This window comes from Blennius ocellaris (assembly GCF_963422515.1).
Source record: "Blennius ocellaris genome assembly, chromosome: 19".
In the NCBI taxonomy this organism is placed as follows: Eukaryota; Metazoa; Chordata; class Actinopteri; order Blenniiformes; family Blenniidae; genus Blennius; species Blennius ocellaris.
Genome location: NC_137668.1, coordinates 25,144,611 through 25,163,564, shown reverse-complemented (window position 1 = coordinate 25,163,564; position 18,954 = coordinate 25,144,611). Strand labels below are relative to the sequence as shown.

Below are 18,954 nucleotides of genomic sequence, written 5' to 3'. Positions count from 1 at the left end.
AGTCTGTCTTCAGTTCTCAGTCATTCTCCAATCAGCTTTTTATTAAAAAAAACATGATAATGTTCCCCTCAAGTGACGATTGGAAAGGTTTCTTGGCAGAGAAAGGTTGTAGATATGGTACCTGTAAATATTGTACCTGTAATATGGTACTTGTAAATATCGGAGCTGTAGATATGGTACCTGGAAATATGGTACTTGTAAATATGGTACCTGTAAAGATGGTACCTGTAAAGATGGTACCTGTCGCCGTTTTCCCGCTGGAGTCCGAAGGGTCTGATGCGTCTGGTTGTCGATCCTCAGCGACTGAAGGAAAATCTCCTGGGATCAATGAAGCAGGGTTTATATTTAAGCTGCCGCTCTGCAGCGAAGGCAGCTGATTGGCCAGCGGGGGGTCGTAACTCCCAGATAACCGCCTGATAAGGCTGCAGGGTTGGTCGTCCTCCAGCTCCAAGGCTGGCGTCACACAGACCATCCACAGACTGTCACACAGGTCCACAGACTGTCACACAGGTCTACAGACCGTCACAAATGTCCACAGACCATCACACAGGTCTACAGACCGTCACAAATGTCCACAGACCATCACACGGGTCCACAGACCGTCACACGGGTCCACAGACCGCCACACAGGTCTACAGACCGTCACAAATGTCCACAGACCGTCACACAGGTCCACAGACCGTCACAAATGTCCACAGACCATCACACGGGTCCACAGACCGTCACACGGGTCCACAGACCGTCACACGGGTCCACAGACCGTCACACAGGTCTACAGACCGTCACAAATGTCCACAGACCGTCACAAATGTCCACAGACCGTCACACAGGTCCACAGACCGTCACAAATGTCCACAGACCCTCTCACAGGTCTACAGACCGTCACACAAAGCTGCTTGTTTAAAGAGGACAAGCCGTAGATGATGTTGTACAAAGCCCGAGTGCTTTTGGAAAGTTTCGGTTAACCCGTTTCCATGGAGACGGAGTCAGAGTGGTTTTAAAAAGAGACGTTGAGCGTTTGGACTGGTGAACGTTCTTCATGTTCTCCGGCCGTCTGCCGCCTCTGAGGACCACAGACACAACAGATAACGCTTTTATTGTCCTTTTATCAAGCACAGATGGACTTTGCCCCCTTTCCTTTGTCTCTGTCGCCGGGTGACAACCATCTCCTCCAGCTTGTCCTAGCAGAACCTGTCTCCTGTGTCCCGGGACAACGTCTCACCTGGTTCTTAGTCTCGCATGTTATTTTAGTCAAGTGGTATTTTTCTCCGTCTTTTGTTGACAAATTAGAGTTATAGTCCGTGAAATACGGTACTTTTGTGCTCAAATGTGTTGAAAGCAGAACTAATAGAAACTCAACAAAAAAACTTGTTGATCTACTTTTATGTGTTTACAATTCAAAGGCTTTTTTCCTAGAACTCATGCAAGTTGAACAAATAACAACACTGTCAAAATAAAACCACCAAGCTGGATTGTTATTAGGCTGACTGTCAAAATAAAAGCACCAAGTTGGATTGTTATTAGGCTGACTGTCAAAATAAAAGCACCAAGTTGGATTGTTATTACAGTGACTGTCAAAATGAAACCACCAAGTTGGATTATTATTAGGGTGACTGTCAAAATAAAAGCACCAAGTTGGATTGTTATTACGATGACTGTCAAAATAAAACCACCAAGGTGTATTGTTATTACAGTGACTGTCAAAATAAAACTACCAAGTTGGATTGTTATTATGGTGACTTTCAAAATAAAACTACCAAGTTGGATTGTTATTATGGTGACTTTCAAAATAAAACCACCAAGTTGGATTGTTGTTACGGTGACTGTCAAAATAAAACCACGAAGTCCAGGGGAAGATGGAGTCATGGCACCACGGAGGAAACTGGGCTCTACTGAGCATGTGCAGAACAATTATTTACTGCACATGTGCAGCAGTAAGCGTTTCCGTGTTTTCAGGAAGTGTCGTTTTCACCCCGCTTACGCAACGACGGATTTAGAGCATTTTCAAAAAAAAAGTTGCACCGTGGGAGTCGCGGTTTCCACGGAGACGGAGCGTTTCCAGAAAGTTGTGCTCAGTCGCTGCGAGCGGGAAACGGGATGACGTGAAAACAGGAAGTGGGAAAAGAGGATTTGTTTATTTTTTTTCTCCAGCTTCTTCTTCTTCTCTTCTCCGTCTCAGACCAACATGGCGGTGACAGCTGTGTTTGCACCTCCTCCTCCTGGGGGGGTGGAGGTGGAGGTGGTGGGGGTGGTGGGGGTGGGGGTATTGGAGGGTCTCTGTCGACACGCTTCATGAAATAAACGCCACCTATCATCCTTCCTTTACGGGATTAAAGAGGGACAAACGTGTCTTTATCCGTCCTCGGAGGCCCCCCGTCCCCCACAGGGCCCAGCAACTCTTGATGGGACTGAGTCAGAGGACGCGTCCGTCTCTTTTCCCGCGGGGGTTGGGGGGTGAGGGGGGGGACGAGGGGGGTGGGGGGGACCAATGGCTGCCGGCCCAGCTGTGACCGGATCACGACGGGCCACGTACGCCCCGCGGGTCACCGCCTTGCCTTTAAAACCCTACACCTCACCGGCCTGTCTCCAGGAGCTGTGAGGACGGGGAGGACAGGAGACGGAGGGACAACCGGGGATTATAAAGAAACACCAGGAATATTCCTGAGGAAATAATCCGGAGAGGTGAAGGTAAGGGTCTTTGGACTGGAGGACGAGGAACTGTTGGTTTTTATTGGTTTATTATTTTCTTTTCTAAATCTGATTGAATGAGAAGAAATAATGTTCTTGAAGCGACACGTCCGTCTTTAGTGGACGTCCTTCCTGTTTCAGGACAAACGTCACAAACCACCTTTGTTCAGAGATGATACATTTCCTGAAGGAAAGGAAGGTGGGATTATTCCTCTGAATCTGTTTTACTGCCTTCATGGGTTTGTTTGTTTTTTATTTATTTTATTTTGACAGGCATCATAATAATCCAACTTGGTGCTTTTATTTTGACAGTCACCATAATAACAATCCAACTTGGTGCTTTTATTTTGACAGTCACCATAATAACCATCCAACTTGGTGCTTTTATTTTGACAGTCACCATAATAACAATCCAACTTGGTGGTTTTATTTTGACAGTCACCACAATAACAATCCATCTTGGTGATTTAATTTTGACAGTCACCATAATAACAATCCAGCTTGGTGGTTTATTTTGACAGTCATCGTAATAACAATCCAGCTTGGTGGTTTTATTTTGAGAGTCACCGTAACAACAATCCAACTTGGTGGTTTTATTTTGACAGTCACCACAATAACAATCCAACTTGGTGCTTTTATTTTGACAGTCACCATAATAACAATCCAGCTTGGTGGTTTTATTTTGACAGTCACCGTAACAACAATCCAACTTGGTGGTTTTATTTTGACAGTCACTACAATAACAATCCAACTTGGTGGTTTTATTTTGACAGTGTTGTTATTTGTTCAACACTAGGTCCCACACATGGACCTGATACAGAAGAGAGATTACGTGAAATAGATTCACTGAGATGTATTTCCCGTCACACTGGCTCTGATATTTATCATGTAGAAATAAGAAAACTCTCCGACATCCTACTTTATTATTTTTCTTCACAGCCGTTTCAGTCAGGATGGATGAAGTGGTGAGGATGTTCCTCCTGGCTCTGCTCGGTCTGCAGACGGCGGCGGCGACGGGGTGAGAACATCTAGAACCCAAACACCTTTTCCCTCTTGGACAGTGTGGGAACTAGAGAGTACTGGGAACTAGAGAGTACTGGGAACTAGAGAGTACTGGGAACTAGAGAGTACTGGGAACTAGACCAGTGTTTTTCAACCTTTTTGAGCCAAGACACACTTTTGTCTTTGGAAAACTCTGGAGTCACACCTCCACCTGAAAATGTTAAAAAGTTAAACTCTGCAGCCTCTATTAACAATATAAAGTCTTTCTCATCAAAGTTTGATCACCAGGAATCCAGTAAATCCAGAAAGCAAGGACTTTTTTTAATAGTGACTCCCTCAGTGTGAAACCTGGACCTGATGGATGAAGAGCTGAGATCCTGGTTTTCAAAAACTTCTCCATCACTGTCACTGACACAGTACTTTGATACAAGATGGTAGCAGGAGGTGGAGATGAACCACACTGACGTCTGTCACTTTACATTTCACCGGCAAAGTTCTGTGCTGCCCTCTAGTGGTGAAGAGTATTTATACAGGATTACTCTGCAACACACTGTCGCTGTGAGAGCAAATGTAATCCTGTATAAATACTCGTGCTGATATCGGTATCGGCCAATACTCAAGACTGCAATATCGGTATGGTATCGGAAGTGAACAAGTTGTACGGGACATCGCGAGTTAAAGGTCCAAACCTTCCGTGGTCTTTGTTCGGACCAACTCCCCCCGAACAAGCCGGTTCTCTGGAGCTGCTGGATGTGTGTGGTTGCAGGCACTGGTGTGACCACGTGGTGGAGGAGAGGGTGGAGCGAGTCCTGAGCCCCCGCCTGCAGCTGGAGGCCAGCTGCTCGGAGGTCTACCGGTACAACACGCGGGGCTGGAGGCTGGACGTGGACCGGATGCGCGCCGAGCACGGCAGTGACGACGGCGTCGCCTTGTACTACAAGCGGCAGGGGCCAAGAGCCTCCTGCCTCCTCTACAAGTAAGGTCCCCCCGGTCACCCCCCTAGTTTCAATGAGCCGCCGTCTTCTCGTCTGACCCGTGTCCCCCTCAGACCCCCCGAAATGGAGAATTCCAGGGTGAACCGGACGGTGAGGAGCTGCTGTGAAGGCTGGGGGGGCGCTGGCTGCACCGAGGGTGAGCAAGGCTTCCATACTGAACTCCTCATGATGACCCCACTTGGTCTTCATGACCCTCTGATGAAACCCCCCCCCTCCTGCGGTCTGGACCCAGGTGTGGGTGCGCGGGGCCAGTGCTTCTCCACGTGGAGCTGCGAGGACTTCCCCGGGGTCCACAACTCGTCCCTCATGTCCATGGAGCAGTGCTGCAGCAGCCTGTGGGGGCGGAGCTGGAGGAACGCCTCGGACCTCGCCTGCTTGTCCTGCACCTACACGCTGCTTCCAGGTCGGGAAGGACAGGGTTTGGGGGGGCGGGGGGGTTACTTTTCAATTCTCTGGTTAGGGTTAGGTTCGGGTTAGGTTAGGGTTTTGGTTAGGTTAGGGTTAGGGTTAGGTTAGGGTTTGGGTGAGGTTAGGGTTAGGTTTGGGAAAAGGGTTCCCGCCCCCCGAATTGTTCGGATTAGGGTTAGGGTAGGGTTTGGGTTAGGTTAGGTTAGGGTTCGGGTTAGGTTAGGGTTATGGTTAGGTTAGGGGCGGGCGGTTAGCTCAGGTGAACCAGGTTCCCGGTGCGGACGGACCCTTAAACACAGATGTCTTGTTTCGGTCTTTCCGTTCTCCAGACTCGCAGTCGTCCCCCCGGGTGCGAGGGGCCCTGCTGGGGAGCGCCGGGCTCCCCCAGGGTTCGGCCACATGCTCGTCCTGGGGGGGGGCGCACTACCGCACCTTCGACGGGCGACACTTCCACTTCCAGGGCGGCTGCACGTACGTGCTGGCCTCGGCTACAGACGGCACCTGGGCCGCGTACATCAGCGCGGCGTGCGACGGGCGAGGACGCTGCAGCAAGGTTCGCTAATAAACCGTTCCCGTCGCAAGGGGCACGGGTTCCCGGTCACGCCTGTTTGGACATGTTGGATTCTAGTTGTTTTCTATCTGTGCTCTGTGTGTGTGTGTGTCTTACAGGCTCTGCGGTTGATGCTAGGTCTGGACTTGGTTTCAGTCCAGAACAGGAATTTGACCCTCAACAACCTGGCGGTCCCGAACGGAGAGCCGCTGTTTCAGAACGGTACACCGAATCCCTTTTTCGCGAATTCTGCCCCGAACGAACGCCTCGTCTCGACCGACCTGGTTCTGCACAATCGGACACGACCGGATCCTCCGGCGTTCCGACCGGACGATCACCCGTCACTCATCTCCCGCTCTGCTTCAGGGGTGAGCGTCCGCTGGCTGGGCGACTTCCTGTTGGTGGAGAGCGGCCTCGGCGTGAGGCTGAAGTTCGACCTGAGCAACACGGTGTACCTGACGGTGACCGCCGAGCACCTGGGGGCCACCAGGGGGCTCTGCGGGGTCTACAACAACGACCCCCAAGGTGGGGGTCGTCGTTCCTCTTCTTCGACCTTCGTGGAAACTCTTGGAAACGACCGATTGGTTTCGTAACGTCTCTGTTTCCGCAGACGACTTCACCACCATGAGCGGCTCGGTGTCGCTGTACGCCGCCAGCTTCGGGAACTCCTGGAAGGTTCCAGACCAACGCAATGAAGTAGCGCTTTTTTCTTTTTTCTTTTAAAAGATCGTAGCTTCACTGTGAACCGATTCCATCTCAACAGTGTCTCACATACATCTGTGTGTGTATCTGAGTGTACTTCAGTGTATCTGAGTGTATTTGTCTGAGTGTGTGTACCTGATGTGTGTGTACCTGAGTGTGTGTACCGGATGTGTGTACCTGATGTGTGTGTACATGAGTGTGTACCTGATGTGTGTGTACCTGATGTGTGTACCTGATGTGTGTACCTGATGTGTGTGTACCTCATGTGTGTGTACCTGAGTGTGTGTACCTGAATGTGTGTACCTGATGTGTGTGTACCTGATGTGTGTACCTGATGATTGTACCTGAGTGTGTGTACCTTATGTGTGTACCTGAGTGTGTGTACCTGATGTGTGTGTGCCTGATGTGTGTACCTGATGTGTGTGTGCCTGATGTGTGTACCTGAGTGTGTGTGCCTGATGTGTGTACCTGAGTGTGTGTACCTGATGTGTGTACCTGATGTGTGTGTGCCTGATGTGTGTACCTGAGTGTGTGTACCTGATGTGTGTGTACCTGGTGTGTGTGTGCCTGATGTGTGTACCTGAGTGTGTGTGCCTGATGTGTGTACCTGATGTGTGTACCTGATGTGTGTACCTGATGTGTGTGTACCTGATGTGTGTGTACCTGATGTGTGTGTGCCTGATGTGTGTACCTGATGTGTGTACCTGTGTGTGTGTGTGTGTGCCTGATGTGTGTACCTGAGTGTGTGTACCTGATGTGTGTGTACCTGATGTGTGTACCCGGGCTCCTCTCAGGGCTGCAGCGACGCCGCCGAGCTCGGTCACAGTTGTGACGTCGCCGCAGACGAAGGTCTTCACCGAAGAGCAGAATCCGAGTGTCGCCGCCTGCTGGAGAGCCCCTTCACACACTGTCACCACCGGGTCAGAACCACACACACACACACACACACACACACACACACACACACACACACACACACACACACACACACACACACACACACACACACACACTGCCAGTGTCTCCAGATGAGTAACCATGTTGGCCCTGCAGCTGGACCCGGCGGTCTACACAGACTCCTGCCTCTTCCTGTACTGCAGCCTGCCGCCGCCGGACCGGCAGGGCGCCGTGTGCGACACGCTGGCCAGCTACGCCCGGGAGTGCGCCCAGCTGCACGTGGTCATAACCTGGAGGACAGACGCCCTCTGTGGTAAAGACGCCTGGAAACACCTGAAAAGCTGAATCCTAAAACTGGCAAAATGAGCGCAATAGTGGTTAGCGGCTAAAGAGGAGTTAACGAAAATCACGAAAACAACTAAATAAAAAGCTAAAATGGCTACATGCTGTAATAATAAGAAGCTAAAATGGCTAAATGCTTGTAAAATAAAAGGATAAAGCAGCTAAGTGCTGCTAACTTGGTTAACTGCCGCTAAAGTTAAAAGCTAAAGTAGCTAAATGCTGCAAGAACATGATGATACTACTGTTTAAAATAAAGAGATAAAAAGTCTAAATACGACTAAGATAAAAAAAAAATAAAGCAGCCAAGTACTGCTGCAATTGTTCAGCACCACGAATGTACAAAGCTAAAATGGCTAAATTCTTCTAAAATAAAAAGATAAAGCCGCTAAGTGCTGCTAACTTGGCTAACTGCCGCTAAAGTTAAAAGCTCAAGTAGCTAATTGCTGCAAGAATATGATGATATATTTGCTAACTACTGTTTAAAATAAAGAGATAAAAAGTCTCAAATTAAAAAATAAATAAAGCAGCCAATTACTACTGCAATAGTTCAGTACCACGTATGTACAAAGCTAAAATGGCTAATGCTACAATAAGAAGCTAAAGTGTGTCTTTTGGCATCAAACCTGGAAGGTTTGCATGTTGCCATGGTAACCGTGTCAATAGGTGATTATAGAGGCCCATCAGAGGCAGACGATTGGTTCACTAAACGATATCAGACGCAAATAAACAAAAATAAAAATTATTTAAATTGTGCAGCAGCTGACAATAGAGGCTACATGCTAAGCGGCTAACAGTGCTCACTGCTGCCACCTAATGTCCCCGCTCCGTGTCCCCTGCAGCTCGAGTCTGTCCCGGAGGACAGGTCTTCTCGGACTGCGTGTCCTCCTGCGCCCCCAGCTGCGCCTCCCCCCAGCCCCCCGGGCCTCCTGCCCGCTGCAGGGAGGAGTGTGTGGGGGGCTGCGAGTGTCCCCCCGGCCTGTCCCTGCACCGGGGCCTGTGTCTGCAGCCGGACCAGTGTCCCTGTTTCCACCGGAGACGCTCCTACCAGGCCGGGGACACCATCCAGCAGAGGTGCAACACCTGGTGAGACGCCTCCTCCTGCTCCTCCTCCTCCTCCTGCTCGTCTTCCTCCTCCTCCTCCTCTTCCTCTTCCTCTTCCTCCTCCTGTTCCTCCTCCTCCTCTTCCTCTTCAACCTCCTGCTCTTCCTGCTGCTCCTGCTCCTGCTCCTCCTCCTCTTCCTCTTCCTCTTCCTCCTCCTGTTCCTCCTCCTCCTCTTCCTCTTCAACCTCCTGCTCTTCCTGCTGCTCCTGCTCCTGCTCCTCCTCCTCCTCCTCCTCCTCTTCCTCTTCCTCCTCCTGTTCCTCCTCCTCCTCTTCCTCTTCAACCTCCTGCTCTTCCTGCTGCTCCTGCTCCTGCTCCTCCTCCTCCTCCTCTTCCTCTTCCTCCTCCTGTTCCTCCTCCTCCTCCTCTTCATCCTCCTCTTCCTCTTCCTCCTGCTCCTCCTCCTCCTCTTCATCCTCCTCCTCTTCTTCCTCCTCCTCTTCCTCTTCCTCCTCCTCCTCTTCCTCTTCCTCTTCCTCCTCCTGCTCCTCCTCCACCTCCTCCTCCTCCTCCTCCTCCTCTTCCTCCTCCTCCCCCCCTGACTCCCCCTCCTCCTCCCCTCCTCCCCCCCTGACTCCCCCTCCTCCCCTCCAGTACATGTAGAGCAGGTCAGTGGCAGTGCTCCAGGGAGAAGTGTTCAGCCCAGTGCAGCCTGATGGGGGCGCTGCAGGTCACCACCTTGGATAAGAAGCGGTTCTCCCTGCAGGGGGGCGACTGCTCCTTCGTCGCCGTGGAGGTGAGGGGCTCTGAATGCAACATCTTTGGAATTGTTTACTGTTTTGTATTGTTTATCTGCACTGCCTTAAAAAAAAAAAATAATGATAATTTTTAAAAAAAAATTATAAAAAAAAAATGTTTGTGTCCAAAAAAAGTTAAAACAATAATAATAATAATAAAAAAAAATGTTTGTGTCCAAAAAAAAGTAAAAAAAATAATCATAATAATCATAATAATAATAAAAAAATACTGTTTGTGTCCAAAAAAAAAAAAGTGTTACCTTCTATGTCTGGTGTTCAGGACTTTGTGGACAGGAAGCTGGTGGTGAGTGTGCGCTGTGGGGAGTGTACGGCAGGAGGAGGAGGAGGAGGAGCAGGAGGTGGAGGAGGAGGGGGGTGCCTGAGGGAGGTGTCAGTCACAGCCCTTCGCACCACCGTCACCATCACCGACACCGGTGAGTCCCTGCAGCACCTGATTCCGTCCCACAAAGTCTCGCCGTCGCGTCAGACCCGGTCGGTTACGCTACCCTGGCGACTCTCAGGCGCAGTGATGCTGAACGGCCAGAAGGAGGCGCCGCCCGTCGTAACGGGAGACCTGGTGGTTCGCAAGCCGTCGTCCTCGTTCCTCCTGGTCCAGACCTTCGGGGCCCAGCTGCTCTGGTACCTCCACGGACCCCTGGTCCTCATCCGCCTGCAGCCCGGCTTCGCCCACAAGGTGACGTCCAGACGTCCGGACCACGACTCCCGTCCCTCATGAAAACGACCAAACCAGGAACCCCCCCCCCCGGTCCCCCCGGTGTGTTTCAGGTCCGCGGCCTGTGTGGGACGCTGACCTGGAGCCAGCTGGACGACTTCACCACGCCGGACGGAGACGTGGAGAGCAGCGTGTGGTCCTTCGCCGGTAAATTCCTGACGGAGCGGTGCGGCCTGCCCCCGGCAGCCCCCCCGGACCCCTGCTCCACCTACAGCCAGAGGAGGGGCTACGCAGAGGCCCTGTGTTCGGTCCTGCACGGCCCCGTGTTCCAGGTCAGAGATCGCCGGGGATCGGCGGCCGCCGCGACCCAAACGGTTCCAAGTTGTTTTAGTCACTTCAGCCCAGGGGTTGGCAACCCGCGGCTCTTTGATCCCTCCACTGCTGCTCTTTGATCCCTCCACTGCGGCTCTTTGATTCCTCCACTGCGGCTCTTTGATGCCTCCACTGCGGCTCTTTGATCCCTCCACTGCGGCTCTTTGAGCCTCTGACCCACTGCAGTTCATCCCTGAGCGCAGTGGTGTGGGAGGTAAGGCAAAGAGTGGTATGGGAGGTAAGGCAAAGCCACCCAGAGCCAATTGAGTGGGGTAAAATGTAGGCGGGTCGTGAACGACGCAGCGACGTGACGTCATTACGCAACAATAACGGCAGGAAGAAGGTAGAATTGCGGCTGCAGGTCATGACAGCGGCTCAACTGGTGTCTGAAGCCGGGAGCTTCCTGTACCTTTCACAGTAAAAGCCCACAGTTCCAGGAGGTTCATTGCAGACTTGTTGAGAGTGACGGAACATTCTAGTGAATTACACAACAACTACAGGACATTAAAGACACACCATCACACTCATGGTTCTAACAATCCACATCTCCCACATTTATCTTCCATTTTAATAATGTGTAGCAATAAAGGAGCTGAGAGCTGCAATGCATTATGGGAGTTTCTGTTTGTGGTGTTTTAAATGTAATTATTGGGGTTATGTTAGGTTTGTAGTGTCGGTAATAATTGTGTTTTTGTTGCTTAGTTCATGTAGTTTAGTTTATTAGTTGTAAGTCGTCAACCAGCAGTGAAGAAGGTTTTGTGTGTCGTGTCGTCCTGCATGGTCTTCCTGTGGGACTGTCAAAATAAAAGATGTGCATCTCTCTGGGAGTTGTGTTCAGTGGGAAACGGGACCAACTGGCTCTTTGAGCATTAAAGGTTGCCGACTCCTGCTTTAGCTGTTTTTGGTTCTTTTACTTTTGGCGTTTCGATCCTCACTTCTTTTTTTTTTTAAATCTGGATTCAAACCAGCAAGAGGAGACTCCTCCTGGTTGGACGTAGCGATCTCGTCCTGTGGCGTTGCTGCAGCGCCTCGCCGTCCAGGTGAACCTTGACCTCTCCGTCTCCCTCCTCTGTGCAGCCGTGTCACGACGTGGTGGACAGGGACCCTTACTTCCGGCTGTGCCTGTCCGAGGTTTGCGGCTGCGCCCCCCACGGGGCGTGCCACTGCACCGTCCTCACGGCGTACGCCCGGCACTGCGCCCAGGAGGGCGCCGCCACGCCCTGGAGGAACCACACCTTCTGCCGTGAGTCGTACCGCCGGCAGAAATCCTGACAGACGGGAGAAGTAAAGTGAAAACGGAAAACTTTGGGTGCGTTTTAAGCGTCCATGTCGTCCGCCGGCGCTCGGAGACACCGGGAACGCAACTTCTTGAAAACAATTCTCATGTGGAATTAAAAAAAAAAAAACTCTGTCGCCGTGGAAACGGGAGGGAAATCCCGCGGTAACGAGGAGTTGTTCAGGTAGACGGCAAGAATAGAATTGTGTTTTTAAATTTTTCTATCCATAATGTGTGACAGAGTTGGTCAGAGGAGCCTCGTGTTGATCCGTCTAGTTCTAAATGAACCTTTTCTTAGGAAGTCTATGAGATTTTCTTTCTTTATTTGTTGTAGTGACCCTGACGTGATAAAGGTTGTTTATCCTGCAGAGCAGGGGTGTCACACATAAGGCCCACGAAGATATCAACATTTTAATTGTTGTTGTTTTTTCAATCAGTATTGGAGATCTCGCTGATGCTAGCCATCATGGCTCGCTAATTAGCATTAGCCTCAAAGCCATTGCAAATAGAAACAGCTCAAAAGTTTTATGGACATTTCACAATATTTTGCACGATAAGGATTCAGTGAATCAGCTTCATGTTGAAGTTGTAGTCGTTTTCCGTGGTCGTCGTTTGGTTTTGTGAAAATATCGACGGTTTCATCTCGTCTTCCGTCCAACACGACGAAGAAAAACCTCATTATGGCGCCAGTCTACCAGTTTGGTTCCCTCAAGATGAAACTGACACTAAAGTACCCCCCCCCCCCCCCAGTATCCACCATGCTGAAGTAACCCCCCCCCCCCCCCCTCCTCCTTGTTGCCCAGCCGTACGGTGTTCGGGGGGTCAGGTGTACCAGGAGTGCGGTCGGCCTTGCGGGACGTCCTGCTCCGACCTGCGACACGGCTGGAGCTGCCAGGAGGGCCACGGGGGCCACGGGGTCTGCGTGCCGGGCTGCCAGTGCCCCCCCGGGCTGGTCCAGGACCCCCAGGGCCAGTGTGTGGCGGCCTCCCTGTGCCCCTGCGTGCAAGGCGACCAGACGTACCCCCCCGGAGCCGTGGTGCAGAACAGCTGTAACGTCTGGTGGGTGAGCCACACCTCGGCTCGGCAAATTTGATGGTTCTGTGATGAAGCTGCAATATGGGTTTGTTTGTCTCAGTCGGCCAAAACATTATGACCACTTGAAGGATCCAGACCACCTTAAAGTCCCAGAGAAATGTAACACGCTACTTTGTAAAATACGATAGTTGTGGTTCTACTTGTAAGGTTCCTCCGACTCTGCCCCACCACTGTTGTCGCATAACAAAGTTATTTGAATTTTGAATCTCCAGCCGAGGAAGTCGGGGGAATCCTTCTTCGTGGGCCATTGTGGGCGGAGCCTATGTGTGACGTCACGAGTTGTGCAGATCTCGATCTGTTGTGTTTATATCGGCTTGTTTCCTCTTAAATATCCAAGTTTTTACAGTGTTTTGAAGTTCTAGTCGGCGTTTTATGAGCCTTGATGAAAGATTGAACCTGGAAGAGACCAGAGAGGAGCATGCCTAGCGGGAGCCGCTAGCTTGCATGCCTAGCGGGAGCCGCTAGCTCGGGCGGACTCATCCTCGGTGATTCCACAGTCTTCTAGCTCTTGGACGTGTTGGATCCAGGAAGCCGGTCGTTCTGCCAAAAGTCAGGAGCCTCAAAGCCTCAAAGGTGAAAAGTGGCGGCTGCTGAGGCGAGGAGACGAGGACGAATGGAGGACGAAGCGTCTTCTGCTTCCTCAAACATGTTCCAGACGGGGTCACCGATGGCAGAACCACCTTCTGTGTCTTCTTCATCAATCACTGGGTTTGAAATGACCATGATGATGAAATCTGGTTCAATTCAGCCTCTTCGTGGTCAAAACTCTGATCCTCCATAATGTAAACACAACTTGGGCGTGTGCACAACTCGTGATGTCACTCTGTTATTGTCAGAAGCTCCGCCCAGCAGAGGAAATGGCGCCGTTTATCAGCTATTTTCTCTCAGATTGTCGTGTTTTAACATTTTACCTTCAGCCAGTTAGCAGGAAAACGTTCTAGAAGAGACACCAGAGAGTTTTGGAGGTGGAACCTTCATTTCACTGGGACTTTAAGTCAGTAATACTGCACTGACCTGCTCGTACTCTGGTCCTCCTGTACCGACTCGTCTGCAGAGTTTACGCCAACAAAACTCTCCCTTTTGTACGGCCGTCGGGTTTTGTGCACATACGTGTATTTTGTTTTACTGTGGAAAAAGGTTGTATAACCATAAAGATGACCAGGACGCGAGGACGTGGTGTGAGGGCTGTGGTGAAATCTGTCTATGCTCCTGCTCTCCCCGTCAGGATAGGTTGATTTCATCGCGTCTCTTCGCTGTACAAACACTGACATCATCACTTCTCTCCTGGATTTTACTACTTCCTTAGTGTCGATTGTCGTTTATGACCCCGCCGAGGTCTGAACATTACATCAGAGTAGTTATTATATTACTCTGGATATAATTAACCTTAATAAGCGCGTCGTTACAGGTAAACAAGGTGAATTCAGGACATTTAAATCCACTTATTTGACATTTAATAGCTTGGAAACACCTCTAAATTGTCTAAATCTTTTGCATCTCAATATTCCCAAACTTTGATTTTATTTGAATTCATTGATTGTCATTTTTTACCCCCCCCCCCCCCCCCCCCCTCCCCCCCGTCCTCAGTGTGTGTGAGCGCGGACGCTTCAACTGCACCCAGCAGCTCTGCGAGGAATTGAACCGCTGCCCCGGCTCCCTGGTCTTCGCCCCGCGCTCCTGCCTGCTCACCTGCTCCAGCCTGGACCCCCCCGGCCAGCAGCGGGGCCCCGGGGGCCCCCAGTCCGGCTGCAGGGACCCCCTGTCCGGCTGCGTCTGTCCTCAGGGGACCGTCCTGCTGGTGGGTGGGACGCCGGCCCAGATCGTCACGGCGCTCTCTTTCAGAAAACGACCTCTGTTTAAAACGATGCAGTGAGCGTGTGGGGCCACCAGAGGGGGCCGTTTTAATAGAATATAACCTTCTATGTCGAACACAGAAGAAGAAAAAACCACGACGACGAGCACGCCACCTCTGTTTGTGAGGAACTAATCCTTCCTGCAGCGTTTGAGAAAAGTTGATTAGGTTTAATTTACTCGTTGTTTTCCTGAAGTACATATAGACGCCGCGCCGGTCAGCTCAGGGTTGCCAGATCTGACTCACAGTTTCCAGCTGAAAAATGACATCACACTTAAAAAAAACACACAAAATAACAGCCCAAATCTGAACTTGTCTAGGAATTTAAAAAATTTATTAAAACTGAAAAACTATTAGGTGTATTAAAGAACACATCATAAAGACACAATTGCAAGAAGGTCAAGATAATTTGGCTCCTTAATTGGGGGAGACCCCCCCCAATCTGGCAACACTGGTCAGCGAGTTTAGTTCTAGATCTAGATAGAAAATCTAGGTTTGACGAGGGAAAGAAGAATATTGATGAAAAGAAAGTCGATTCCTCCGGCGCAGGTTCATGACGTGTTCAGTTATACTGTATTTATTGTTAAATGACTCAACGCACCATCTTGTGGTACAAACTGGTATTACAGGACCGATCCGGCTGTGGTTAACTGATTTCTCCAGAAATGTTCTGGATTAGAGTCGCTAGTGGAAGTGGTTACAGAGACACACTGATCCTTTATTAAGACGACTGAAAACACTGACATTTAAAGATTTAGCGGAGTAGAACCTTCTAGAAACCAGGTTTAAAGCTCATCTGGAAAGTTTACCGAACAAATTGCAAAACAGATTGAGAAAAAGTAGATATGAACTGAAAGGAACTGAGGTTTTTTTTACAAAACCCAGGTTTCAATCGGCCGTAAAGGAAAAATGCATCTGAATGGAAGGAGTCGGTCTTGATTGTAAAACTAAAACTTCTAAGTCCATTGATGTGTTTAAGAAACTTGTTAAATGATCAATGTTACAGAAAGACGACACTGCGGAGCAGCAGATCAACCTTATTGATTTATTTTGTGTTTGATGTTTTGGAAAAAAAACGGCTGCATGTGAATGAACTGGACTGTAAATGATTTAGTGTTGATAAGAGGTTTTACTTCTTTCTGCTCCTTTTCATTCATATGAAATGCCGTTGTTGCATTGTTTTAAATGAATGAAATAAATAATAAATAAATTAAAATAAATAAACAAGAAGGCCGTTGCTGGGCTAATCCCCCGCCGGAGGGCTTTATATTTCCTCACAAAGCAGCTCTAAGGCAGCACACTTGGTACACTAGAGGGTGTTCCATGGGTCCTAGTAGATCATTATGTAGAATCTGAAAGGTCTTCTTCAGAAGCTATGTCAAAATACGTCTCCAGAGCCCAAAAGGTGTTTTTATGCACTTAGTGACCCTGTGACCTGATATGCAAATTAGGTCATGGTCACCATGGTGCCCCTTCTCCCCAGGGGGAGTGTCCATGTGTGAAGTTTGGTGACTGTGGGCCCAGGAACTGCTGAGAAATGAGGAGAAATGTTTATATGAAAATACATGTATTGTGCAACCATGACGAGCAAACTTCAGACCCTACCGATCTTCAAGGTCAAGGTCAAGGTCAGGTCAGGTCAGGTCACTTGGTATGCTGGAGGGTGTCCCCAGAGTACTAGTAGGTGTGTATACAATTTCAGAGCCCTAGCTCAAAAACCTCGGCCTCCAGAGCCCAAAATGTGTTTTTAAGCACTTCGTGACCCTGTGACCTACTTAATATGCAAATTAGGTCAAGGTCACCATAGTATCACCATAGTCACCATAGTATCCCTTCCCCCTCTGAGATGTATCCACATGTGAAGTTTGGTCACTGTGGGCCCAGGGGTTGCCGAGATATAGGTAGAAACGTTCGGAGACTGTTTCAAGATCCCCCTTCGGGGCCCATCGGCCACGGCGGGGGATAATAAATGTGCTGTAACCTGTGGTGGACTGTGGTTATAAGTTCCTTTTTTTTTTTTTTAAATCCCCTCCAGGGCGACCGCTGTGTTCCCCCCGAGGAGTGTCCCTGTCGCCACAACGGCCGCCTCTACTACACCAACGACACCGTCACCAAGGACTGCAACACGTGGTGAGACACTCCTTCAGTCCTCCACCCAGCCTGTTTGAAGAGATTTAACATGAGGTGGGGAAGGAAAACGACCTCGGGGATGTTAAGAGCCGGTAAAATCTGGAAAGACCTGAAGTCCTTCATTTACCTGGAAAAAATTAAGTGCAGTCGAGACGATTTGAATAAAACCTGGGGCCCTTTTCTGTCCTCCGTCGACGCTGAGCCAGGTTTGGAAGACTGATTATACAGATTCATAGAGCGGGATGTTAGTAGGTTAGTGTTAGATGTTAGTAGGTTATGTAGACCAGTGTTTTTCAACCTTTTTGAGCCAAGACACACTTTTTTGTTTGGAAAACTCTGGAGTCACACCTCCACCTGAAAATGTTAAAATGTGAAACTCTGTAGCCTCTATTAACAATATAAAGTCTTTCTCATCAAAGTTTTATCAACAGGAATCAAATAGATACAAAAACAAAGTATTTCCCAATTTCTTTTTTTTAAATTTTTACTCACTCCCAGTCACTTTACATTTCACCGGCAAAGTTCTGTGCTGCCCTCTAGTGGTGAAGAGTATTTATACTTGATTACTCTGCAACACACTGTCGCTGTGAGAGCAAAGGTTGTTTTTAAGAAATAAATGTGAAATGTGATAATTTCCCACGACTCAGCTGACGATCTGGAGGAAACAGCAGAGGTTGAAACACACTGGTCTAGACCATCATGTATGTTTATATGCTTATGTTTACATATTAAGATATGTATGTATTTTAATTTTCACATGTATATTTACTTATTTGTCTGATGTATTTTTGTTTCGCTTTGTTTCTTCTGTCAATCTTGACATTGTTGTTGCTTTCGTAAACTGAAGAAATACAAAAGAGAAAAAGTGAATTCAATCAGTTTAAAGCAGAAATTATTCCAGAATTCTCCGGCACAGATTTGACGTCTCGCTAGAATTTGGTGTAGTTCCACTAAAGTCCCTTTACGACTTGCCGAATGTGAATTTCCTCTGAGAACTCCCAACGTTCCCGCCACGTCTCCCAAGTGACGCTCGCCGGTTTGTCTCCGGCTAGCGCCGGCGGAGTTGCGGTTAAAGCTCGCCTTGTCGCCGCAGCGTGTGTCGGGAGCGGCGCTGGCACTGCGGCCGGCTGGCCTGCGCCGGCGTGTGCGTGGCCACCGGCGACCCGCACTACGTGACCTTCGACGGCCGCGGCTACTCCTTCCTGGGCGACTGCCAGTACGTGCTGGCCAGGGAGGCGGGCGGCGCCTTCAGCGTGACGGCGGAGAACGTGCCCTGCGGCAGCGCCGGGGTCACCTGCACCAAGTCCGTCACCCTCAGCCTGGGACACACCGTCATACACCTGCTGAGAGGTGGGGGGGGGAGGGGGCGGGGCTTCTAATATACGTACTTTAAGTTGTTTCAGTTATTCAGTGTTTGATTTAATTTACTTGAATAATGTGATTTCTGTTGTGAGCAACTTGTTTTATACATTTTATTGAGTTATTTCTCGACAAAAAGGGTTTCTAATGCATCTTTGAAATTACTTTATGTATCTGTATCTATTCATTTACCTGTCTATATCTATATTTATCTATCTCGCTCGATTTATCACTATCTCTAACTTTTTATCTATCTACATCTATCTATATTTATCTTTCTATCTAGCTATCTCTATTTATCTCTATCTATCTCTATCTCTAACTATTTATTTATCAGTTTACCTATATCTATCTATATTTATCTATCTCTATCCATCTATCATTGACCTATTGCTTTCTCTATCTATTTATTATCTTTCAATCTGTCTATAGCTATATATCCATGGATCTATCTATCGTCAATCTATTGCTATATATCTATCTATATCTATCATCGAACCATCGCTTTCTATCTATCTATTGCTATCTATTTATCGATCTATCAATATCTATCTATCATCTGTTTCTATAGCTATCTATGGATCGATCTATATTTATTTATCTATATCTATCTATATCTCTATCGCTAGCTATTTATTTATCAATTTACTTATATATATCTATATTTATCTATCTATCCATCTATCACTAAACTATTGCTTTCTCTATCTATTTATTATCTTATCCATTATTAGCCATTATCTATGGCTATCTATCTATTAACTGTCTCTACAG

The 18,954-nt window shown here is 48.8% G+C and overlaps 1 protein-coding gene across 1 annotated transcript in view; it reads left to right on the top strand.

Moving 5' to 3' along the window:
- Window positions 1-3,641: 3,641 nt before the first annotated feature.
- The window catches only part of LOC308143917 (SCO-spondin-like), a gene marked incomplete at both ends in the record, with an annotated part of 83,966 nt that continues 68,653 nt past the window's right edge, over window positions 3,642-18,954 (top strand). Inside the window, 20 exon segments of the mRNA XM_080514860.1 lie at window positions 3,642-3,706; window positions 4,457-4,666; window positions 4,739-4,821; window positions 4,918-5,088; window positions 5,423-5,646; window positions 5,763-5,865; window positions 6,010-6,168; window positions 6,254-6,339; window positions 7,140-7,265; window positions 7,399-7,555; window positions 8,424-8,667; window positions 9,281-9,422; window positions 9,704-9,857; window positions 9,945-10,117; window positions 10,210-10,428; window positions 11,546-11,711; window positions 12,548-12,803; window positions 14,427-14,637; window positions 16,727-16,821; window positions 17,915-18,171. Of these exon segments, the coding sequence (XP_080370986.1) occupies window positions 3,642-3,706; window positions 4,457-4,666; window positions 4,739-4,821; window positions 4,918-5,088; window positions 5,423-5,646; window positions 5,763-5,865; window positions 6,010-6,168; window positions 6,254-6,339; window positions 7,140-7,265; window positions 7,399-7,555; window positions 8,424-8,667; window positions 9,281-9,422; window positions 9,704-9,857; window positions 9,945-10,117; window positions 10,210-10,428; window positions 11,546-11,711; window positions 12,548-12,803; window positions 14,427-14,637; window positions 16,727-16,821; window positions 17,915-18,171 (3,301 nt within the window).